This window comes from Cyprinodon tularosa, unplaced genomic scaffold (assembly GCF_016077235.1).
Source record: "Cyprinodon tularosa strain WSP-4 unplaced genomic scaffold, ASM1607723v1 ctg934, whole genome shotgun sequence".
NCBI classification, from domain to species: domain Eukaryota; kingdom Metazoa; phylum Chordata; class Actinopteri; order Cyprinodontiformes; family Cyprinodontidae; genus Cyprinodon; species Cyprinodon tularosa.
This window is the reverse complement of record NW_024039712.1, coordinates 154,391-180,846: the sequence shown is the minus strand read 5'-3', so window position 1 is coordinate 180,846 and position 26,456 is coordinate 154,391. Positions and strand designations below refer to the sequence as shown.

Below are 26,456 nucleotides of genomic sequence, written 5' to 3'. Positions count from 1 at the left end.
CCACAACCAGACTGATTCATTTTGTCTCAGGAACCTCGGGTCCGTTTCACGAAGCAGGTTTATTGACAACTCCAAGTTTTCTAAACCTGAAATCAGGGAAACTCTGAGTTTTCAGTTTCACAAAGACAGTTTCCTCATCCTCTGTTTCTGTTGCCATGGTAACATCCTCCCAGAGCTAACCTGGTCAGCAGCGGGTTTTTTTCAGTAAACTCAGAGCGTCCTCTGTCTCTGCTCCCCTTAGAGCCAATCCTGCTGTCTTATTTCCTGATCTAGTACAATTTTTGTTTTAGTTTTGTGCATAAAAACATTTTTAAATAATCATTTACTAGGTCCATCAGACACATTAGGATTTGCATGATCATCTGATGAGGATCCTATTAAAGATTGATCTGCACTTTTTCACAGAGACTTTAATATTTATAGGGAGAGGATTCTCATCTCAGTGACATGAGATTTATGTTTCTTTGGTTTGTTTAATATCAGCGAAATGTGGATCATTTATATTTATTCATTTTTACAGTTCATGAAGAACTAAATAAATCATCATCAATAAATCATTTCAGATTACACTTAAACAGATTAATAAATTCTGTGTGTGTGTGAGGGGGGGGGGGGTCACTTTAGGCTTAGGGTTAATTCAGTGTTAACCACCTACCGATTCTACTACCGCAATCTGAAGCCATTCTATGGGAGTGATAATAAAAACCATTTATTGGTATGATAACAGCCTCTTATTCACTGATGAAGGACAGAATCTAACTGAAGAAGAACCTCATGAGACGACGAGGTTCCATCTATTACAACATTTTTATTCTTCATTCTCACCTGCTGCCAGATTATTTCACCTAAATACATATATTAATCCACTACCATTTAGGAAATAATCCCGTAATGTTATTGTGGTCACTAAAGATTATGGCAGGCCATATTGATATGTATTAGTTTTACTGAACATATATTCCTGATATCTGAAAAAAAAAACTATTTCATTTGTCTAAATGACCATTTCAATATCCAAATTTCCACATCTAGAATAAACATTCTGGATGTCTAGAAATTAATATCAGATCTCTGTATTCCTAATATACAGTTCATTGTTTCAATTATTTTGACTATGTAGAAATGTATTTCAGATATCATAAATACATTTTCAGTCAAGCTGAAAAATGTCAGAATGGCCATCTATAATATGTAAACATTATAGTACGTAAAACTTAATTCTTACCAGTATAATTTATTAAATTTTTTTTGCTTTCTAAAATTCAGTTTTCTGCAAAAATTTAATTTAGAAAATATATTATTATAGTTTAGTCTAGGAGTGTGATTTTGATCAGGAAGATCTTATTTCAGTGATCTAGAAATGGAACAACAGAGAGGAGAGAGCTTTAAATAGATGTAAAAACAGCCTGCCATATTATAGAAACGTACGCATTTATTTGAGGAACAATCTTCTACTTAACCATCTTCCTCTTCTTTGCAGCTGTAGTGCCGTTTCTCTTTCTTTTAAACACATTCTCAATTTTATTTGTTATTTCTGGATTAAAATCTCTAGATCCAGTGGGGTGAAATAGGCGCTTCATGTTGCCTGTTGTCATGGTTGAATCGGGGCGCCAACGATAATGGCTTTTCATACTTGTTATGTACATGTTCAACTCTGAGTGGACCTAGTTAGACTGGATTAAACTAATTCTTAGCAGCCGTTGTGAAACCAAAAACTCAGATTTCCTGACCTTAGGCTAGATCAATTTAGAGTTGAGGATTTGAATCAGAGTTTGTTAAACCTGCTTGGTGAAATGGGCCTCTGGCTGCAGTAAGTGGATTATGTTAGCAAGTATAAGGCAACTCTAGCTATTTAATATTTTACATGCCCAAATATCCTGGGCGAACAGGAGTAAAAACAATCTTTCAGTCTGATTATTAATTCTAAAGGCAGTTAAAAGCTACAATTATTCTGAACATTTAACCCTTAGTTTCCCCCATCTAAAATTACAATTAAAGAGACAAAACAACCTATGATTGTATATTTGTATTGTTCACCAAATCCTTACTCAGAATTTTTAGATCTCTTTCCAGACTTCCAATTTGATTTAATGTTAAATACTAACAATGTCTGTATAATGGGGGTTTTTAACATTCATCCTTTAGGTGAAACTCAAATGCAGCCTTTAATGCTATCTTAGACTCGATTGGCTTTGTTCAAAATGTGAATAGTCCCACACATTCTCATCTTCATACCTTGGACCTTTTACTGTCATATGGCAATGATCTGACCACTTTTTACTAACCTTCAAATTAAATGTAACATTTTCTTTCCCTAAAAGAAGGTTTCGCTTTAACAGATAACTATCAGTATTAATAAAGCAATAGGTTGCATTTGATCCAGTTGACCATAATATTCTTTTAGAAAGACTTGAATATTTTGTTGGAATTAAAGGAACAGCACTAGACTGGTTTAAATCTTATCTATCTGATCGAATTCAGTTTGTTCAAGTTAATGATAGATCTTCAACACGCTCAAAGGTTACCTGTGGAGTACCACAGGGATCAGTGCTAGGACCAATTCTCTTTACTTTATATATGCTCCTAATCGGTAGAATTATTAGACAGCATGGGATTAATTTCCACTGTTATGCTGATGATACCCAGCTGTATATTCTTAACTTTCTCCTTCTGAATGCAGACAAAACAGAAGTTTAGACCAGAGTTTGAAAAAAGAAGCTGATTAGTCAGCTATTTCATTTTGATGGGATTAAATTTATCATAGTTAATGTAAAAAAACAAAACTTTGTGAACTGGTGCTATATAAATAAATAAAATGTAATTAAAGTATGCCAATATAAGTGAAAGTGAAAGCCCTTTGGGAAACTCCTCCAACTCCCATTGTCATTGTGACACAGCACACACAAGTGAACACTGCACACCATGAAATTGCATTTATGCCTCACCCGTGCAAGGGGGCAGCCCTCAATGGCGCCCCAAGGGAGCAGTGTGGCGGGACGGTACCATGCTCAGGGTACCTCAGTCATGGAGGAGGATGGGGGAGAGCGCTGGTTAATTACTCCCCCCACCAACCTGGCGGGTCAGGAGTCGAACCGGTAACCTTTGGGATCCAATTCTGACACCCTAACCGCTCACCCACGACTGCACAACAGAAAACATTTGACCCCTTTGTTGAGTTCTGGACCAAAACACGTTCACCTAGAAGCCATGAACACTTTTTAAGTTAAAAACCTTCCCTTTTCTTAGCAGTCAGGCGCTAAATTGGGTCCATGAAAAGGAAGCAGGTGGAAAAAAATCCCATCTTATTATTATGAATAATAAACTCATCTTTCCTTATAATATCCTTAATAGTTCAGTGTCATTTTTGATCTAATTAGCGTTTTGACAGAATTCTTCCAAAACCGTATTTTATAGCGTTCAAACTTTGAGCTTCTGATGAAAGGAGAAGCGTTTGATGACGGCAGCAGCAGGAGATGGATGAACGATGATATTAGCGCCGGTTCATGTGGTCTGTTCCGTCTTTAAGGTCTGAATGAAGCAGAAAGAGTTAAAGGAGGAAATGAAGGGAGATACTTCAGCTCACAGACAGACGTCCTTTTCTTCTAACTAGAGCAGCTGTGATTCAGAGTTACATGATTTGACCTTTTAGAACCAAGCTTGAGTTTTCAAAGCGTCAGACGGAGGATGCAGGACCGCAGCCACCTCTGGACCAGAACCAGAGCTTTGTTTGGGATCACTCTCAGGACAAATTCTGTTTATTGTTTTCCAGGTACAGAGAGCCGCCATCTTTTAGAGATAAATCATGAAATATACAAACATGTTAATATACACCATTTGTTGCCACATTGTCTCTATGGCCATTCTGTACAGCAGAACGAGTCCGGGTTATGTACACGTCGCATAGCGGACCTGGACAGGAGGCAATAGTGCATTTGGTTCTGTGATTGCATGCTCTCCTGTCTCTGTCACTCGGGCTCTTCCTTCTCGTCGTGATTGGACGCTCAGCGGACCTGTGTGGCGTAGCCCTCCTTCATCAGACCCTCCTCATAGTCGGTCTGGCAGAGAATCATGTTGTTCTTCAGGAAAAATTTGTCTCCAACACAAAACCTGCAAAACAGAAACAGATAATGATCTGCAGAGAATGAAACCATCATGAACGTTCTTCAGGTAGCAGCAGCAGCAATAAGAGAATTCCTCTGGTCTGCAAACAGATCAACTCAACATGCAGGAGGAAACAGTTTGAATCATTTTCCCTCATTTTATGACTAATTATTACTAATGAATGTTTTTTCTCAATCAATCAAAGGACATGATGGAGTCTCCATCCTGATCTGTTATCCAGGTGAACAGCGATTGCTCTGCAGAGTCCATTTCATTAATACATCCCACTAAACCAGGCCAATAACTTTATCAGTTCATGGATTGGCTGGGAGCCTAAAACATGTATTCCATCCACAAATTCCAGGAACAGGATGCAAGATTTCCATAAAAAGGGGGAAAAATTCAGTGATATTTCTAGTTGAACTGTAAAGTGCCTTAAGATGACTTATATAAATAAACTGAACTGAATTGATTCTGCTCATTGGGACAATTAATCGCATTTGCAGTTTAGAAAAATGCAATAATCAAATCGCAGAGGCGCTCAGTGTTTAATCACAATACATTTAACTAGAATAAGACACTAAATTTCTCCCTCCAGCTCTTTAAGTGGCAGTAATACTATTAGAGTGGGTCTACTGTCACACAGAAGGGAACAGAGAGTTGCATCTAGCACCTAGATCTATGTATTATTGTAGAAGTAAGAACTTTTTCATGCAGATGTTACAGTAAAGTTCTTCAGCTCTGGATTCTGGAAAAGCAGGATGGAAAATGGAACCCTGGAGTAAAACTTTGACATGGTTTCACTCATTGCAAAGGAAAATCACACTATGGGTAAAAAATAATCACAATTTAGATTTTTGGCCAAACGGTTTAGCCCTACTGCTCATTTCAATGGATACGCATGAGGAAGAACTTTAAACCTTCCACTCTCCCTTTGTTCTTAGAACGCAGGAAAATCAGGTAAAAACATGGGATTTTTTTAAAGATCCAACCTTCAAAAATAATCTTTTAGAATCCAATCCTCAGAGCTAAACCCTTAAAGTCTGCAGAACAACTAATACGATGATATTAGGATAGAAATGACCTTTATTCTGTATCTGAGGACATTATAATGATCCTATTTAATACATATTAAAACAAACTATTACATAAATGCTAATATTGATCCACATCTAGTCCTGCTGGTGCGCTTTAAACAGTCAAAACCAACAGTAACAAGGACCAGCGTCTGACATTAGCTGTAGGAATTTTTCTATTCAGTTTATTTCTATAGCGCCAATTCACATCATGTCATCTCAGGTCACTTTCCAGTTCACCAGATCATCCAGTCAGATTGATTCAAAGTTTTCTATCTAAGGAAAACCAGCTGATTGCATCGACTCATTGACTCTTCAGCAATCCCTCACACTAAGCATGCTTGTAGCGACAGTGGAGAGGAAAAACTCCCTTTGAACAGGAAGAAACCTCCAGCAGAACCAGGCTCAGTGTGAGCGGCCATCTGCTGAGGCCCACTGGGGTTCAAGGAGAAAACTGCTCTGAGGTGGAGAAAATCTGGGATTTGTTCCAGATTTAATCCAGCTGAGTCGGCGTTTGGATAAACACAGAACTGAACGATGAAGAGGAACTTTTATTTGGACTCTTCCATGAACACTCAGCAGTGTTGTCTTTGCTTTTGCAGCAAACTCAGCAGTGACTTTATGAAGGTTCAGCTGTTTTTGCAGCTGCTCTTTGCTATATTTATACTTCTGGATTTCCTTCATCTTTCAGAGGTGCTGGTTACATGATCATTTCAAGGAGCTGCTGTGCCATGATTACGACATTTTAAATGATACATCAATCTCCCTGTACTGCTAGACTACCAGATATTTAATGCAGAGGATCATCAGCCCAAACAAACAGCATCCGTTCGGTTTGCTGAGCTGATTTGGAGTAAAAATCTCCCTCCATCAGCAGCACTGATGTTTCCCTCCTGCTGTCAGAGCCTAGTTTCCTGGGATACCTCCTACACCCACCTCCACCCTGCAGCTCCTCTGTGCCTTCAGGGGGAATGAGGCTGGATGATAAGGTTGGAGGACAGCTTCATCGATTAGCTGTCCCCAGGGCTGATCCGTGGCTAACAGCTTAGAGGATTCCACTTTATTAACCTGGCTACAAAATATGCTAATCCTGGATATTTGAAACCTAAAAACAGAAGATTTAAGAGAGGAATTCCAGACGGATCTATTCCCAGGGCTTAGGAAACAGACGGATCTATCCTTAGTTTACAGTGTGGAGACGGGAAGAGGAAATATTCTAGTTCTGAATGAGAAAATGAAACCTTAAATTTGGAAACGCTTTTCTTCTCTCATTGAGTTCAGATTTGCTCAGCTCCAATAAAGTCTGTCATGGCTGCCGGCGTTCTGTCAGATGAGCATACACCGTCAGACCAGCATGCGTAAAATGGGTAACAAACAAAAACAAAGAATGTTTACTGAATGAATGTTAGGTGTCAGAACTGTAACTATTAGGGATGCGCGATATAATCGGCCCCTATGGATATCGGCCTTAAAACTGAATATCGGACATCGCCCGATATTTAACCCGATATTTGATCAGCTTCTAAGTTTCTAAAGTCTAAAAAAACATACTACTATTTGTTCCTCAAAAACTTCTTTTTTACAGACTTAAAAACTTCTAAAGACGAGGGAAAAAATATTGATACATTAAAATATCCCAATATCTTCATATGCTGATATATTGCCATTTAAAAACACCATATCAATCTCTTTTACTAATGAAATATTGCTATATGTCATCGTTATGCTACGAAATCCCCCGAAAATTCACCAAATGTTGCCATATTTTTATATGTTGATATATTGACGCGGTATCGATCTATTTTACTAACAAAATCTCACAAGAATTTGCAAAATATCACGAGAGTTTGTAACAGAACGATGAAATTTCACGAGATTTTGAAAGTAAAATAGATCGATACCGCGTTTTTAAAAATCTATTTGATATCAGCATATGAAAATATATTTGAGTATATTATTTTTCAAAGTGTCAGAAATGGATAACAAAACTGCTATTTTCAATGACTACTTATTTTTGTCCAGCTTTAACATCGGTATCGATATCGGTTATCGGCTACATGAGTTTTAAAATATCGGCATATCGGATATCGGCCAAAATCCCAATATCGTGCATCCCTAGTAACTATACAGTCATATGTTTACATCCCTGTTTTTCATCACAATGTTTTCATCAGTGCTGCTTACCTTATCATGGCTGCACTTTAAAAAAGGAAATAGTCTAGATGCTGTTCTTAACTACATTTTTTTTTTGGTCTACACTTGTGTGTACAAAATGACAAAATAGAATCTGTCTAAGTCCAAGTCTATGTACATAGTGTCTGCAGGTGGTGCAGTGGTTAATGACCCATGTATGGAGGCCTTAGTCCTCGCCATGGCCGACCCGGGTTCGAATCCGACCTGTGGTCTTTCAGCTGCATGTCTCTCCCTCTCAATCATTCCACCTTCATACAAAACTCAAAGGATAAATGTAAAGTTGAGGTCCTGCACATCCATATTGACAATAGGTGTGCTGATCTGACAGAACACTGGTTAAACTGGCTTTACTGTTTGTTTCCTCTGCAAAGCATAAAAAATTGCTTTATCTAACTATAAAGATTTTATTTCTTCCAGCTCATGAGGCGATGCTAAACCTTCTTTAAGGAATCCCTAAATTAAACCCAAAGCAAATATTTCATTGCATTCTGTTTATTTCTAGATAAAGATCCAGATGAATATTTCTCTCATTGTTCTCGTTTCTGTCTATTTAAATATGATATTTCTGTTTCCTTGTTTTGCCAATAAAACATTTTTCTACATTCTAATTAGCATATTCATTCAGTTTAGGTCTTGGTTGCCATAGCATTATAATTATGGAGGTTCTCTCTGTATTTTTATATCAAAACCTATGAATATAAATCCACTTTGACCCCTGAGCAGAAAAATAGAGAGAAGAATGTTTTTGTTCTTTGTTTTTTTGAGTAATGCAGATTTTATTGATCTGTGTTTAATGCAGAATCAGATCAGGAAGTGTTTGCTTTGGGATGGAAACCTTGGATGTCTAAAACTATTTTTTTATTGGACATTTTGTTAGCTTGTCTGTCTGCTAGATTAACCAATAGGATGAGCTGAACTTTTCTGAGACATTGTTGTATAAAGTAGAGCTTTAATTCATAAAAAAAAAAAAGTTTATTTGAATTCTATAAATCAAAGTTTTTTGTCCAACAGCAATGATGATCTGCACGGCAGCACTCTATACCCAGCTACTGTAGCATCTAGGATAGAGCTGTCAGTCTGGGAAAGAATCTGGTTCTTATTCCAAAAGTTCACTTTTGTTTTGCAACATAAAACTGACTAAAACTTTTTTGAGTTTTAGTCCCTAAAATTGACTAAAACTATTAATATTTTTCATCCTGAAGACTAAGTATAAGAAACAACACTGTTTATGATGATGCTAAGCTAATGAGCTGATTAGTGCGCAGTGTAGTTCATCTGTCGCTGTCAGCCTATCAAACCGCAGAGCATCACAGACGCACTAAATGCTGCGTTCACTGGACGTTCATGTCAGGCTCAGTGGAACTGATGGACAGACTGTATGACTACTCATACCGCTGGAAGAAAGATGATCTATATAACAAATATAACAAATGAAAATTATTTGCTGTTTTTTTAATGGTTTTATTTATGGTCAATCTATCAGATAAAAGTATTTTGCACTTTTTTGAATGAAATACTAAATTACAAATATATTTAATGAAACTGGATTACCTTTCACTGTAACTTTGTTTTTCATTTAACACAATGGGTCTTCAATGTTTTCCTGGCCAAGGGCCCCAAAGTGATAGTCACTCTATTACAGATGGAGTAATGTAACTAAAGTAATCCCTCCCTGGGATTATCAAAGTATTTCTGATTCCTGGTTGATGGGACAGGTGTTGTGAATGAAACGGTGTCCAGCTTGAAAGAGCTCCTGTGTGTCACTGAATGTGTGCATTGATGACTGAAAGACATCTTCTGCCTCCATTGATCTGTTCACTACAGCGTGATGAATTCATGTTAACGTGGATTTAAAGACATTTCAATTAGTGGAAAAATTGCAAAAAAAAATGTCTACTCAGCCTAAAGTTTTGCGACCCCCATGCAGTACCTCTGTAGACCCTCTAGGGGTCGCATACCCCCTGTTGAAGACCTTTAACATAATGCTTTAGAGACATAATATGTTCCTTAAAACATACATGAGAGGAAATAATTTCGTCTTCCAGTCCACTTGGGCGATGGATCAAAAAGTTCATTTTGGAGCCGGCCTGTTGGTCCTCAGAAGGTTGGTAAATATTCCCCTAATGTTCCTAAGCAGGTAACATAAACAAGCACACACACACACGTAGCAAAAAGTCCTCAGTTTGCAACAGGCGGTCCTCAGTGTGACGCTAAAATAGGACAAATGATGGTGAATTAACAGAGATATTTAAACAAACTTAAGGCGACTTTTTAGTGTTTTGCTTTCTTTCAAATTTAGTTTTTTATCTCTTGTTCAAAAACTTGTGTTTAAATAACCAGCCTGCCTTTTTATTGCTTCATGAAACAGAAGTTAAACCACATGGGGATAATACAATAAATGTTCCAGACTAGTATGTTTTTAAAAAGTTCCTTTTTCATATTGTGGCTGATGCTTACTGTTGATTATTGATGGAAAACTACAGTCAGATTCCTTATTTTTGCTGATACGCCGGCTCCCCATTAAACCCGACTGATTTAAACGCTTCTACTCACCACAATCCTCCATAAACACATAAAACTGTAGAGACTTTCATACTTTTAGATCAAACTTACAGAGAACTTTAACTTCCTAAGCTAAAACTCCAGGAACTGGTGCATTCCCAGTAAAAGCACCAGGTCCTGCAGCAAAAGATGATCAATCAGCTGGCTGCGTTCGGCAGCTGCAAAGCCGTTTGATTCGGCAAACCCTCCATAGAATCAAAGCGGTGGAGAAGCATGGCTCCTGCAGCACGGCTCAGCAAAGAGAACAGAGGAGTGTGGGAAGGTAAATTGGTCCCTGGATCTCCAAGCAAAGCGGCAACAGATCAAGGCGTCTTTTCCTTCGTTCTGCTTTAAGCGGCGGCCAAGAACGTGATAAACGCTACGAGCTGCAATCAAAGCCCCAGATGGCAGCAACACATCATCATTTCTAGAGGAGCGTTCAGGCCGCCCATGCTAACATTCCCCTCCATGCATAGAGTGTTGATTATTAGAGTGTTTTTCTGCAAACATGTTTGAAATCTCCCTGTATTATATTGTATTTACATTTTCTACCGTTTATTGACCATTACTCTGTATTTTTTGCAAAATTTAATCATCCTTACTAAAATTAAACTAGTAGTGAGCCTTTAACCAGCTGGTTATCCTCCTGCAGCAGTTTGTGATGCAGATATTTCTGATTTATGCTCAATATTGAAGCGTGGTCTGTGCTGTTATTCCAAGACACAACGCAAAGAGACAATCATGAACTAGCTGTGCGTCTAGATACGGCCGAGGCGGTGAGGAAGTGGGGGCAGTCTGCCGACAACGGAGGGACATGAGGGCCAAAACGAGCGGGGATCCAGGTGGACAAAGGGTCCCAGCGTTCTCACACACCTCGCTCTGCTAGCCGCTCCATCTTCAGCAGTCCTTTTCCACCATGGCGGTCATACAAAGAAAACTAGCCGGTAAGGAACCAAACAGGAAATGCGCATGGTGTAGAGCGGATGGAGAATTGACCAATCAGAGGCCTCCTGTCTGCGGCACTGACTGCGTTCACCGTGACACACACGCAGACGACCTGTTTTCTTCACATTCATTAACATACAGTAATAACCTGAACAGCATGAACCTTCCTGTTTAGAGCGTTGATATCAGAACCTTTCTACTATTCTAGGATGGCGTTCAACTCTCTGTCAGAATAAAAGGCCTTTTCACTTCCTAACATGGAGGCAAAGTGATCCTTCAGTTAGAGAGAGCATTTTATTACAGATATTTCCAATCAAAGCAGTGAGAACCCATCGACATGTCTATTCCCAGTCACTGTCCTCCTCCATAAAACCACACAGACAGCGGTTCAAATCAAAATAGCTTCAGACACGTCTTTCATTTTAAGGATCACTAAATATTACCATACATTTCTTTGTACATTTTGTAAAGACGATAAACATTTGATTTGAAATCAATCAACTAATTAAATATATTAACCAATGGCTCCTCCCCTCTTTAACAGTATTCATCAGAAACACCACAGATCCAGTGGTGGGGGTGGGTTTGGTGGGGTAACGGCTGATGTTGGGGGGGTGGGTGGGTGGATTTAGAAGCAGTAGCATCCCATCATCTTACCTTTGATTGCAGAGCTGGCATGCAAAGCAGTCCAGATGATAGACGTTCTCTTTGGCCCTCATCACCATCTCAAAGGCTGGAATCAGCTTGCTGCAGGCTGCACAGTTTCCCGTTACGCCAAACAGCCTGAGCAACACACAGATTATATCATTTAATCCCTAATATGACATTAAACATTAAAAGGAGCCATTTTTATTTCAAACCAATCAGGGAGCCTCTAAAAATGATCCTGAAGCATCCAGTTCTTTAAATGATGGATAGAAATGCTGCTGAGGGATCGATTGACATTAAAGGAAATGACTTGTTTATTGATCCTGGTCAATGGGAACTACGGAAGCTGATCTGGACCAAAAAACATGGAGCTGAACTCCTGTTTAATGAGGCTAAAGCTGAGCTCTGTTTCCACACAGATCATGTATGTGGTCCCGTTTGCAAAGACAAGCAGTCAAAAACTGGTTATTGAGCCTGTTTTAACAGAACGATAACAAAGTTACCTTTTCCAACTATGTCATTCATTCATTTATTAAAAATAAAAGTTCCAAACTAAATATTTAGTTTGAAGCTTAATATTTATTTAACAAATGTAGTATTTAGCTAACATCTAGCTAGTTAAATGTTTAGCTAGATAGGTGCTAGCCATATTGTCAATTAAATATTTTGTTTATTTATTTAACAAACTAAATTAAATATTTATTTAACAAACTAAGCATTTAGCTAACATCTAGCTAGTTAAATATTTAGCTAGATAGGTGCTAGCCATATTGTCAATAAAATATTTTGTTTATTTATTTAACAAACTAAATTAAATATTTATTTAACAAACTAAGCATTTAGCTAACATCTAGCTAGTTGAATGTTTAGATAGGTGCTAGCCATATTGTCAAATAAATATTTTGTTTATTTAACAAACTAAATTAAATCTTTATTTAACAAACTAAGAATTTAGCTAGCAGCTAGCTAAACATCTATTTAAAAAAGTATTTAGCTAGCAGCTAGCTAGTTAAATATTTAGCTAGATAGGTGCTACCTATATTGTCAATTAAATATTTCGTTTATTTATTTAACAAACTAAGTATTTAGTTTTTAAAGTAAATCTTTAGCTTGCTGACAGTTTTTTTTAACTGTGACAACCTAAATATTTAGTTTTGAATTCTGATTTTTATAAATGAATGATAGTGAAAAAATGACTTGGAAAAAATAACTGCCTTATTTTTCTTTTTTTTTAAAAAGCTAAATAACCATGAATATGGCTCCAAACCACATAATCATGTTTACCTCCATCGAAGAAGACATTTAACAAATAAAGTATAAAGGAGAATAATGTAGCTAATTTAATAAGAGATGTGCTTCTTTAATTAGAAAGATTTTTCATCGTTTGTCTCCTAAAAGCAGCATTTATTTCTTTTTCTCCAAACCATGAGCGAGCTGCAGCATGGATCCAAGAAGAAGATGGAAGACTGAGGAAAAAGACTTCCCTGTTAGTCTGCTGCTGCTCCAGGGACAATACAGCATTTATTAAGTATTCATGTCTGTTACTAAACAGCAACCTAGACCCAGCAGCCAAGGGCAGAAATAAGCCATAACTAAATCTGAGAGCAAAATAAGCCATTAGGCAAAGTTCTGGAGGCACTTCACTTCACAGCCCCCTGCTGAAATGAGAAAAGTGTACGGCCCTCTGAGGCTGCAGAGAACACAATCTGATAGATGATCTCAGGGAGCCAGATATTCAGGGGTGGTTATTAACCTTCAGAGAGGATGTAACCCACAGGCAGAAAACAGGATGGATTTTACCTCATTGTAAAACACCTCAAAGAGAAAACGGCAAACATGGAGGCCGGTGGGGGGGAAAGGCATCTGAATGCATTATGATGCCTTCACTGAAAACATGTATTATTGAATAACTCCAAACCTGGCCAAATATAGTAACACCTTAATCCTGCACTTTCACATGTTCAACTTTATTCAATTATGTTTATTTTATAGCATCATTATCATCTTAGGCCACTTTACAGAGACAATTCAACCAGATCATCCAGTCAGATTGGTTCAAAATTCTATTCAGTTTATTTCTATGGCGCCAATTCACAACACGTCATCTCAAGGCACTTTACAGTTCAACCAGATCATCGAGTCAGATTTAATAAAAGTTTTCTAAGGGAAACCAGCTGATTGCATCGACTTGTTGACTTTTTAGCAATCCCTCACACTAAGCATGCATGTAGCGACAGTGGAGAGGAAAAGCTCCCTTTGAACAGGAAGAAACTAGTGTTGCGGCGATGCCATTTTTTGGTCTCGATACCAATACCTGGCTAAGCAGTATTCGCCAATACAGACACCATACCGATACCATCAGTTTGAAATTGATGTGTATATATGAAGAACTGCATACTACTTGGATGTAAAATAATTGCCATCATTTCTTTTTCAAGCTGCTGCCTACCTTTGTGAAGCAGGAAAAAGACTAATACAAAGTGAATCCAGTAGAACTTTTTATTGATTTTTATAGTTGAATAAACTTTTGGCTCTCAATATGGTATCAGTGCCCTATTTGTTGGTACTCGCCGATACTGATACCACTATTTTAGTGCTGCATTGGGGCCCCGCTAGATACTAGTATCGGTGCAACACTAGAAGAAACCTCCAGCAGAACCACGCTCAGTGTGAGCGGCCATCTGCATTCTCTCCAGGATGGAGTCACAGCCAAACAGGAACAGACCAGATGAAGCTACTATGAGAAAAAGCAGAGAGAGCAGAACGTTAGAGATTGAACTAACAGATTCTGCAGAGTGGGAGAATAGAGATAGAATGAAGCAGAATGATGAAAAAGGGGTCCCTATGTCCTCCAGCAGTCTAAGCCTATAGCAGCAGAACTATAGAGATAGCTCAGGATGATCTGAATTTTTTCATAAAAAAAAAATAAAAATAAATAAGTAAAAAATCTGTCATATGTGGACAGACTGTATATACTGTATATATATATATATATATATATAATCTGTGAAATCAATCAATTAATCAATCAACCACTTAACCAAGGTCTAATTGTGGAAAAAGATCCCCATAAACATACAACTTGATCTTGTGCTGCGTTCACACGGTTTCATTTTCTGTTTCAAAGTGTCCGTTTTACATGCAAAGTCTATGGGGAACGGCATCAAGAGGACCAACAGCGCATCTGAGCGTTCTAGCATCAGAGTGAGTGTCACACTGAGTGTCAACCAATCAGAGAAGCTGATCCAGGAGGTTTTTGGTTGAGACAGACACTACCTGGCAGCTGTCTTCGCTTCTGCAGACATTCTTCAGATGAAAAAGAAAGAAATATCAAAGAGTTTAACTCCAGAGGTTAAATAAAGCAGGTAGAATGGATTGTTATGTAGAAGGAACAGAGAGCAGCTCTGATCATTATTGCTGCACTACAACATTTTTATGAACTATAGAGAAACAGGTTATAAATACCCAGATTAACTAGAAATGTTAAAACCTGCTGATGAAAAATATTAGATTATATATTCTGGTTCTTGTAGTTTTTACCTCAAACTTAAAAACGTTTTATTCCCTTCCAACCGCTACGAATGGCAGCAGGAAATCCCCCACAGGCTGCCTGCAGCAGAGAGCTTTCAGCAGGGATTCCCAGCGCTGCCTCCCGGCGGGATGCTGGAGGTCTGCAGCTCCCAACAAGGACTGCAGATTATAGTGGGATTATAATCCTGATGAACCAGGCTTTTATCTAGCAATGTGTGCGGGCTTACATTGTACGTTCTTTACTACAAATATTAGAAATTGTACACCGTTTTTGGGATGTACAGCTTTGGTACAGCATAATTTCCCTCTGGAATATCTAATGTCCCTACAGAAAACTTCTCCTGTGGAAACAAGCTGTGCTGTTTGAAAGCAGGTTAGGATGAAACTTTGAAAAGTTTACGAAAACTACAGGATTATTGGAGAGAGTTTTTGTGACAATGAAGTTTCAGATTAGTTTCAGTTGGATCCTTAACAGAGTAGACGGACAGAAATAAAAGCTGTCCTGGCTGCATTTTCTCCTCTGATTGTTTGAAGACTGATTCAGTCATTGTTGTTCAACTTCTTGTTTATTTAATAATCAAGTTTCATCCTTAGGACAAAGTTTAAAGGAAAAGTTTGGTCAGCGAGGAATAATCAATGGATCATTATTTATACCTAAAACTAATATGCTCTCGGTAATTTAATGAATTTAGCGTTAATCAGAAAAAATATTAAAACAATAATTTTCTTTACAATCACCAAATATAGTAACCCCTCCCTCCTGCCATCTTCCAGCAGTGACGTCACGGTGCGGTAAGCCTAGCGTCATTCTCCCCGCTTTACAAGCTAAATCAATGGGAACTACTAGACACATCTGCAATCAACAACAATTATTGAAGATTTCCAGAGGACTTCACTATTGAAATTCACCAGAGCTATAGTGAAACTGACAATGCCCACGTGCATGGCAGCTGGATGCTGGAATACATCGGGGAAAAGTGAAAAAAAGAGTTATTTCCCCTTTCTGATTCCTGATCCTCCACGGACGGGTTGGTCGTTGGATCGCCATCTTGAAGAGGGAGGATTTGCCATCGAACTTCTGGCCAGAGAAAAAACCCGTAATATGTAGCCAACATTTGGAAGAAGAATGTTTTCAAGATGACTTGGATAATAGCGCGTTGTGACAAACACCAGATACAGCACTGGGACTTGATCAACAGCCGATACCGCACCGTGACGTCACTAACCAGTAGGTGGCAGTAGTGTTCTTTGACAAACATGGATGCCTCCAGTAAAGCACATTCACATGAAAATTACTCTGAATTAAAAACACTGATCATTTATTGAACAGGATGGAATAATTTCATATTTAAAGAACTTTCAGAAGTTTGAATTCTGAATATGAGCGACTTTTCCTTTAAGTTCTACTCTTTGATTATCTGAATTAATCTATATATTGAACCTAAATATCATCTCATGTCTTCCTTATGACATTTCCACCTCTAGTCCATCACACATACTCCCCATAATCAGGTTAGCTGCATTCCACCTCTGAATGCAGGAAATAATGTTTCAGAGTCTAAATTTCAATATTCTCTAGCTTGAGCGTCAAAGTAACCGGACCAGCGTTTGACCCAAATTATTTTGACGCTTTTAAACACCTGCAGTGTGAACGCAGCATTAATCATTAACATTAAATGACAAAAGACGTAAGTGAAACATCTTGTTTTCTTATTTTGAAATGAATCTTTCTGGATTCTGACAGCAGAAAGTAGAAGCTCTGTTGGAGGCCTTTTTATTTCTCCTCGGCCCTAATCTCTTGGATGCATTCATCAGCTTCTGCATTAGAGTTTGTTTCCTCACAAACCATTGATCATCGTCCTATTACTAGGCAAATGACAGTTAATTACCCAGTACATTAACCACCAGGACCCAGGGACCGACTCCCTGTGCCATCAGTCAACATGATGAATGTGGCAAGTTCAGTAATGCATGACCAGCCTCTCGTCTGCCTGGAATACAGAGAACGACCCCCGATTCACACTTTAAAGCATCAAGGGAAAATCTATGGCAATTTGCATAATTACAGACTCTGGGTTAATAACAGTCAAATGATTTGTTACATCTCTGGTCGGCGTTTTAATGGAATGGTCGCGTTATTAACCAATGCTGGTGTTCTACATAGAAAGGAGGTGGCAACCAGAAGATTTAGATTCAGTCTCATCTATACAAAGGTGCAGAAGAAAAGATATGACCAATATTGCAAAACAATTTCATTTGGGAATGTGAATGGATGTTCTGCAGAATGCTAGGGGAGGTTAGGAAGGGAGGAGGCGGCTTGTAGACGGTAGCTGTAATTAATTCATCTCCACCGTTCAAGTGATTCCATGATTAAACAACTCAAGGGCCAAAATTATTTCAATTACCACAGGCATAACCTGGGAATTGTCACTGGGATAAGATTTTCCTCCTTGAGTGCCCTCGCTTATGTGCCTGCCAGTTCCATTTGCTCTCATTCAATTCAATTCAATTCAATTTCAATTCAGTTTATTTATATAGCGCCAAATTCACAACACATGTCATCTCAAGGCACTTTACAGTTCAACCAGATCATACAGTCAAATTGATACAAAGTTTTCTATCTAAGGAAAACCAGTTGATTGCATTGACTCAAATACAATCCCTCATACTAAGCATGCTTGTAGCGACAGTGGAGAGGAAAAACTCCCTTTTAACAGGAAGAAACCTCCAGCAGAACCAGGCTCAGTGTGAGCGGCCATCTGCTGAGGCCGACTGGGGTTCAAGGAGACAGAAGCAGAGATACAAAAAGCAGCTGTAAAAGGCGGCCCCGTCCAGGAAACACACAGCCAGGCAGACGAGCTCCAAGGCAGCTCCCATGCCAGAGGACGAAGAGAGCACATCCACTCAGTCACGGTCAGAGAAACAGGACCACACTGGAAAACAGGCCGATCTCCAACATCTATTAGCAAGGGTGTTGATAGAAGCAGCACAGCTGATGTTTTTTTCCAGGATGACGTCACAGCCAAACAGGAACAGACGAGGCAAAGCTACTCTGAGGAAAAGCAGAGAGAGCAGAAGGTTAGAGATTGAACTAACAGATTCTGCAGAATAGGAGAACAGAGAGAGAATGAAGCAGAATGATGAAATGGGGGTCCCTATGTCCTCCAAAAGTCTAAGCCTATAGCAGCATAACTATAGAGATAGCTCAGGATAACCTGAGCCACCCTAACTATAAGCTTTATCAAAAAGGAAAGTTTTAAGCCTAGCCTTAAAAGTAGACAGGGTGTCTGCCTCACGGACTAAAACTGGTAGTTGGTTCCACATGAGAGGAGCCTGATAACTAAAAGATCTGCCTCCCATTCTACTTTTAGAAATTCCAGGAACCACTAGTAAACCTGCAGATTGAGAGCAAAGTGCTCTGTTAGGAACATAAGGAACAATCAGATCTCTGATATAAGATGGAGCTTGGCCATTTAAGGCTTTATATGTGAGAAGGAGGATTTTAAATTCTATTCTTGATTTAACAGGAAGCCAATGAAGAGAAGCCAGGATAGGCGAGATATGATCTCTCTTTTTCATTTTCATTAGAACTCTGGCTGCAGCATTTTGGATCAGCTGAAGGCTTTTAACTACAGTTTGTGGACTTCCTGATAGTAAAGAATTACAATAGTCCAGCCTTGAAGTAACAAATGCATGGACTAGTTTCTCAGCATCACCCCTGGACAGGAGATTTCTAATTTTTGCAATGTTCCTCAGATGAAAGAAGGAAATTCTAGAAACCTCTTTGATATGGGATTTAAATGACAGGTCCTGATCAAAAATAACACCAAGATTTTTTACTTTATTATCTGAAATCAGTTTAATCCCATCCAAATGAAGTGACTGGCTAATCAGTTTCTTTTTCAGAGACTCTGGTCCAAAGACTATAACTTCTGTTTTGTCTGCATTCAGAAGGAGAAAGTTAAGAGTCATCCAGGTTTTTATGTCTTCAAGACATGCCTGTAATCTATGTAATGGGTTAGCTTCATCTGGATTATAGACAGATATAGCTGGGTATCATCAGCATAACAGTGGAAATTAATCCCATGCTGTCTAATAATTCTACCAATTGGGAGCATGTATAAAGTAAAGAGAATTGGTCCTAGCACTGATCCCTGTGGTACTCCACAGGTAACCTTTGAGCGTGTTGAAGATCTATCATTAACATGAACAAACTGAATTCGATCAGATAGATAAGATTTAAACCAGTCTAGTGCTGTTCCTTTAATTCCAACAAAATATTCAAGTCTTTCTAAAAGAATATTATGGTCAACTGTATCAAATGCAGCACTGAGATCCAACAGGACGAGCACAGATACAAGTCCATTATCTGAGGCCATGAGAATATCATTAGTGACTTTCACCAGAGCTGTTTCAGTGCTATGATGAGCTCTAAAGCCAGATTGAAACTCTTCAAAAAGTTCATTATGGTGGAAGTGATCGCAAACTTGTTTGGCAACTACTTTCTCAAGAATTTTGGATAAGAAAGGAAGATTGGATATAGGTCTATAATTGACCAAGTCATCTGGGTCAAGAGACGGTTTCTTAAGCAGAGGTTTAATTACAGCAATCTTAAAAGCTTTAGGTACATATCCCTGTAACAGAGATAGATTAATCACATCTAAAATGGAGGAGGAGATCAAAGGGAATACCTCCTTAAATAACCTGGTTGGAACTGGATCTAACATACAAGTTGAAGGCTTAGATGAAGACAATAATTTTGCTAATTCAGAGAGTTCAACTGGATCAAAGCAGTCTAAACCCGGTTCAGATTCCATGACTACCTCAGGTACAATCGCGGATAGAGGAGTGCTTATGATCTTATTCACAGCAACACTGATCCATCCTAACGAGGTACGAGAACTGCAGGCTGTGATAAACGGATTCTAAGACCAATCGCTAAGTCCTGAGGCATCGCTACGCTCATAATTCTGCCCTTCTGGTTCAATTCAATTCAGTTTATTTATATAGCGCCAAATTCACAACACATGTCATCTCAAGGCACTTTACAGTTCAACCAGATCATACAGTCAAATTGATACAAAGTTTTCTATCTAAGGAAAACCAGTTGATTGCATTGACTCATTGACTCAAATACAATCCCCCACACTAAGCATGCTTGTAGCGACAGTGGAGAGGAAAAACTCCCTTTTAACAGGAAGAAACCTCCAGCAGAACCAGGCTCAGTGTGAGCGGCCATCTGCCGAGGCCGACTGGGGTTCTGTTTAGGTTTTCTGTTTGAGTTCTCAGTTATGCTTTATTTTATGTTATTCTGTGTCCAGATTTATTTCTTTATTTTAGAATTTAAGTTTTTACTCTCCCTTGTTAGGTTTTTCTGTTATCTCTTTTCAGCATTTTTTGTATCATTTATTCCTTTTTCTAGTTTTAAATGTGGCCATTTTTATTTCCTTTAACTTCATTTAAGTTCTTTTCCAGTTACAGTTAGATCCCAGGTTACTCTTTGTTGCCCCCTAGTGTCCGTTTTCTTTCCCCTTTGCTCTGTTTTACTTACTCCTGTTCACACCTGCTCCCCATCAGCTGATTTATTCAATTCCCTTCAGTTTATTTCTATAGAACCAATTCACAACACATGTCACCTTAAGGTTCTTTACAGATAATCCTATGAGACTGATTCAAAGTTTTCCGTCTAAGGAAAACCAGCTGATTGCATTGACTCTTCAGCAATCCCTCACACTAAGCATGGTTGTAGCGACAGTGGAGAGGAAAAACTCCCTTTAAACAGGAAGAAACCTCCAGCAGATCCAGGCTCAGTGTGAGCGGCCATCTGCTGAGACCCACTGGGGTTCAAGGAGACAGAAGCAGACATAGAAAAAGAAGCATAGATACAAAAGGCAACTGTCAACCAGCTCCACAGGCGGCCCCGTCCAGGAAACACACAGCCAGGCAGACGACCCAGCTCCCATGTCGTTCGAAGTTGAACAAACAAATACTACAGAGTGGGAAAGTTGCGATAGAATGAAGCAGAAAGATGAAAAGTGGTCCCTTTGTCCTCCAGCACTCTAAGCCTATAGCAGCACAAATGCAGAAAATAGCTCAGGATAACCTGAGTATTTTGGATAAGGTATAAGAAAGGTAGAGCCAATGATTGACACATTCTTTGTTTGTTTCTTTCATATATAAACACTTCATGTGCAGTTCCTCTTTGCTGGATTATCTTTATTTGGTATTTATGTTCCACCCAAGTGTCTCCTTGTTTTCAGCTTCTAAGTTCAAGAAGAACTAATCTGTGCTCTCTGCATTTTGGTAACCTGACAACAGCCAGATGCATGTCTCCCTCCGCCCAGCTCCATTCACATACATCTGGGAACCCGCTCATTGAAAGTGATTTCCCCAACCGAATTTATGGTCTGTCCAATCAGGACGCAGGGCGGGTGTGTCCTGGAGTGGAGAAGCGACCGCGAGATTCCAACAACAATGGCGGCTCGCATTGAGGAAGCAAGCGTTAGCATTGATGCTGCTATTTCTTCTGTGTTGTCCAATCTATCTGATATTGTTTCATTAAAAGAACATCAGAGAACGGCTTTGAAGGCTTTTGTTGGTGGAAACGATGTTTTTGGCCTTCTCCCGACCGAATTTGGCAAGAGCTTGATCTACCAAATGGCTACTCCTCTCACAGCGTCACGGGTTAGCTTCGGTGTGAGTGGTTGAAATAGCACGTCAATAAAGATGACAGACAAGTGGCTTATCCAATCATATGCAAGGAGTTTTGATAAGGCCCAGCCTTCAGTAAAGGCAATTCCTATGGCGGGTTCCCAGATGTATGTGAGTGGAGCTAGGCGGAGCGAGACATGCATCTGGCTGTTGTCAGGTTAGCATTTTGGTCCTCTACAAATCAATCCACCAAACCAGACATTAACATAGCATAGCAAAGTACCACCTTCCAAGATGGGACTTTGACAATCCATTCATCCCATGGGTGTTACTTTAATACAAACACACACATACATATACACAACTTTTATAATGTATAACAACATAAACGTCTTTTAGATCCATAAACTAAATAGAAGTTAAAAGCTCTGGAACTGTTAGACCAAGAGGTGGGAAATATTCTGCAGCTGTAAATAAATGCAAGATAATGACACATGTCTGTTGTCAAGCATTTCTTTGCTACTGCTATTTAAATAAGACTATTGTTTTGTAGAGAAGAAACAAAACAAATATGAGTCATTTTTGAACTGATATCTATTTACCATACTATTGATATTTTCAGAAACTAGAAGGTATTAAATGTATCACACATGTTGTTTGTGCTCCTTATTTGCTTTTCCATCTGGGTATGCAGAAAGGTGAGGATTTTTTAAAATTCGGTGGATGTTAAGAGGTGGCGATTGTGATTTAAATTCGATTTTTCATTGCAGAAACCCGAAGCTTGTAGATGTTTCCCCCCCGGCTTGCGTGCCAAGAGTCCATTGTTGCAGAAGTTTGCCGTAACCTTTGTGCAAAAGTGTTTACTTCTACTTCCATGCATGGATCTGCATGCTGGCTGCAACTATCTCTACCTTTCTGTGAAGACAAACCCCCTTCATGCATTTTACTGCCACCCAACCCCCCATATGTCCAGACGACAGCATTAGCACCCTATTAATCTTAAGCCTGGTCTGTATTTAAAACCAATCCGTGCAGACTGTTGGCCACCTTTATGCTGCTGGGTGTCTTCCTACTGCAAGGCTGCCCCTTTAAATATAAACTGGGCTCCAATCCACTCCTATTTCCTGATCTTGAATTTGTTAAAACCTTTTCAAAGGGAGCTAATCAGTTGTTTAGAGTCATTTTGTTTTATTCTTTAGCCAATATAACATACATGTTGGTATGATAGGGTATTATGTCAGGGTATTTAAGTTAAAACAGGTTGTGTGCCTCACTGGGAACTTGTCCTGTATGTTCCCCATTTCCTGTGACCTGGAAGGAGCATGTTTTACAAAATAAGGACATTTAGTATTGTGTTGGTAATGGTTCAGTTTAGGGTTATTTTTAGGGTAAGGGCAAAGAAAAGACTGAAAATCAAACATGGTCCTCACTACATATAGCAAGTCCAGGGTGTGTGAGTATATTGCTTGAAACTGTATAACTGAAACAAGACAAAAGCAATGTTTGGCAAAGATTGTGGAGCTGAAAGAGGAAGATAGTGCGCTGCAGCTTGGTGTGTGTCACAGCAGGGTTTCTGTTATCATCCTCCCACATGCCTGCAGAATGAAAGTGACAGCCAAATATACGGCGGTCCTGCAGGCCCTGCAATGTTTCCAGCAAAGGATGCAGCCCATTCTCCACACAAACACATCATAGAACACAGGAAGCCAGGAAAAGGCCAACAGCTCTGGACTGGAAGCCTCGTATAAAGAGTCTCAGTTTGAGTCACAGACAGCCAGACCTAAACTAAAGCCTCCAGCTTCAGCTCATGTTTTTATGTGCCACTACCACTAAGACCCGGTTTGACCTTTCAGAACTGCCTTGATTATTTCTAGCTTCAATTTGTCAGAAACATTCCTCTGAGATTTTGGTCAATATCCAAAAGATAACATCAGGTGTTACCTGCAGGTTTGTCTGCTGGACATCAGTGTGAATCCTCCATATGCCTTAGATCCTCAGAGCAAAGCATGAGTCATGGTCTGTAAAGGAAGGACTGACTGCTTTTAAATGACCCCACAGATGGATCAGAACATCAACGTCTTTCACTCCATGAGTTCTGCAGGAATGAATTCCTAAAAAGTAAAAATCAATCGACTGGACTTAGTTTCCAAGTTTGAAGACGTTTCTCTTCCATCCAGGAAGATTTTTTAATCCGAAATGTCAGAAATAGCGTTTAGTTCGAAGCTTTATCCAGCAGCCCAACAAAGCCTTGTTTTAGTTTAGAAAACATGCAAATAGAAACAGATGAATGGGTCCCCCCCTTTGGAATGGGGGTCGTTTGGCTTCTTTGTTAGCCTGCAATGCCCCATACCTGTCTATGTCTCTGAAAGGGGGTCGTTAAAGGGAATTGCTGGCCTGGCTGAATGGGAGAGGTCTTCTGCTCTCCTGTAAAGGGGCTGCGATGGTAGCGGGAAGGAATCAACTCTATCGCTGAATTGTAGGTTTTTGAAAGCTGAAACCTGAGTACCCCCCCCCTTCTGTTTAAGGTTGTCTTTTCTTAGATGGCTTCCTTCACGTCCCTCTCAAACCACCTGTCTGCTTTGTCCAAAATGTGAACATTCTGGTCCTCCAAAGAATGTCCTTTGTCCATCAGGTGTAGACGTACATCTTTCCTCACGGCATTGAACTGCAGACACCACTCCACTCAGATCTGGTCTGGGGGTTTTGGTCTTTAGGATGAACTAGTCTCTGCAGGAATGAATGAAACCAAAAACCCAGCAGAGGAGGAATAAGCACAGCTTCCTCCTCTCACTAGGATCTCATAGAGGGATGGAATCACTAAGGATTTATCACTGCTCCTCTGAAGCTTCCTTCTTATCAATCTGGTGTTTTATTAAGACCTTTTTTGTTTTTTATCAGACAAAAGGGGGAAAAAAGCAAACACCGACTAGTTTATTTTTCAAATATTTGGAACAAAAGCACAAAGTAAAATACAAGTGCTATATATTTTATGTTAAAGAGAAATAAAACGTGTATGTTGTTGTATAGAGAGGAATATTAACAAAGACAAGAAACCAACCCAGTCTAAATATGCTTAAAGCAAATGAAAAAAACAACTGATAGTAGCGGGGGGGTGCTGGCATGCTTGGACTCCCATATGTCATCGATGCTTAAAAGAATTAAGGAGGTCTTTTCCACAAAACTTAAAGCAATTTACACAAACATAAAAAAAATATTACATTTATCCTGACCATCAACAAGCATCTGGTGGCCCCCGCTCTGAAAAACATACTACTGCCCCTGGCCCCGAGGTAGAGAGGGACAGACGGGACCCGGGTAGGACTGACAGTCAGCAGGTTAGAACCAGTCAGGACTATAGATGTGATGCAAAAATGTCCTTTTAAAAAGAAAATATCTCACACCAGCCACATGTTGAAATCTAAAAGATATATCCACACTGCAAAACAAGGAAATCTCAATAAGTTTTTTCTTTTTCATAAAATCTGTGCATTTTTTCTTGAACTGAGGAGGAAAGTGACACACTTTGCCAATAGAGCAAGACCATTTACATTTAAAATGAGAAAAAAGTGCATATTATCTAATTATCCTATTTAAAGGGAAAAAATACTCATTCCAATCTCAAATAATCTTATTTATCTGCTCAAATTAAAGCTAAATGCGCTTAGGAACTTAAATACACATTTAAGAAATGTTTACGTATTTCTAGATTGTTTTTGCAGTGCGGCTCATTATAAAGAGCATCGTTACACCGCTGCACTGATGCTGCCGCTATCTTTAGGATCATTGTTTTCTAGAATTGCACTGCTAAAGGTGGACGAGCTCTGTCAGCTAGATCTGATATTCTTTTCTTTTTAAATACTTCAGTTCTGTTATTTTAAATCACAGCTTATTAACATCTGAAATAATCCTTCTGTGAATCTCAGCGGCGTTGAAACGGAGGTGCAGAGCAGGAGCAAAGAGAGAAGAGGAAAGACTGGATGATCTGGTTGAGTTGAATCTGTAAAAAGACCTGAGATGACCTGATGTGAATTGGCACCATAGAAATAAACTGAATAGAATTCTGATTAGAATCAGAGCAAAAATCATACCTTTTCCATCTATCTGCCTGGGCTATTTCTACGTTTAAATCTAGGCCTTTTTTTTGTATCATAGTCTTTAATTTGTTCCAACATACACCTCTGTTCCTCACAATTTTATCAGAATACTGAAACACATTTTTCTCCCGGGTTTCAGATTAAAAATTAGTTCTACTTAAGACCCAAACCTAATCTGTAAAGCGTCATAAACGGGGAGAGAAAAGGTCTAAGTAGGCCATTAATATATGCATAGAAATGACCTCCAGGACGTGTGTGTGAGAAATGGTTGAACAATCTTTAATCTGCACTTGAATTTGATTAAAAGAAAAACTTAAACCAGAACATTTGGTTTATAGTGAGGACAGTTTTTCTTTATAAATACGTGTAAGCAGCTATTTCTGTCCTTTTCATATCAGATGTGATCCAAAAATCCAACTTAATGACTCCCTGTACTTAGTGAAGACTTAAGAAAATGGTCAAGTGAGGTTTGTGAATCTTTAAGGATGAGCAGGTTCGCTTCATAAATCTAAAACACTTCTTTAAGACTCATTACCACAGAGACTGCTTAGTGTTAAACACCGGCTGCCAAGAATAAATGATAAACGATATCAAGCCTATTAATAAGGCCAGAGATGAGTTTGATTAAAAAGCGGAAATGTTTTCATTAAACTACTTTCTATGGTTAGGACATTAA

At 39.0% G+C, this 26,456-nt stretch overlaps 1 protein-coding gene across 2 annotated transcripts in view; it reads right to left on the bottom strand.

The window, feature by feature from the left end:
• Positions 1 to 3,733: 3,733 nt before the first annotated feature.
• Positions 3,734 to 26,456, bottom strand: part of lmo3 (LIM domain only 3) — a 39,228-nt gene continuing 16,505 nt past the window's right edge. For both annotated transcript variants that reach the window (XM_038274850.1, XM_038274848.1), the window contains exons 3-4: positions 11,514 to 11,639; positions 3,734 to 4,107 (exon numbers count right to left, since the gene is read on the bottom strand). In XM_038274850.1, coding sequence (XP_038130778.1) covers positions 4,002 to 4,107; positions 11,514 to 11,639 — 232 coding nt within the window. In that variant the 3' untranslated portion in view covers positions 3,734 to 4,001. The remainder of the gene's footprint in view (positions 4,108 to 11,513; positions 11,640 to 26,456) is intronic.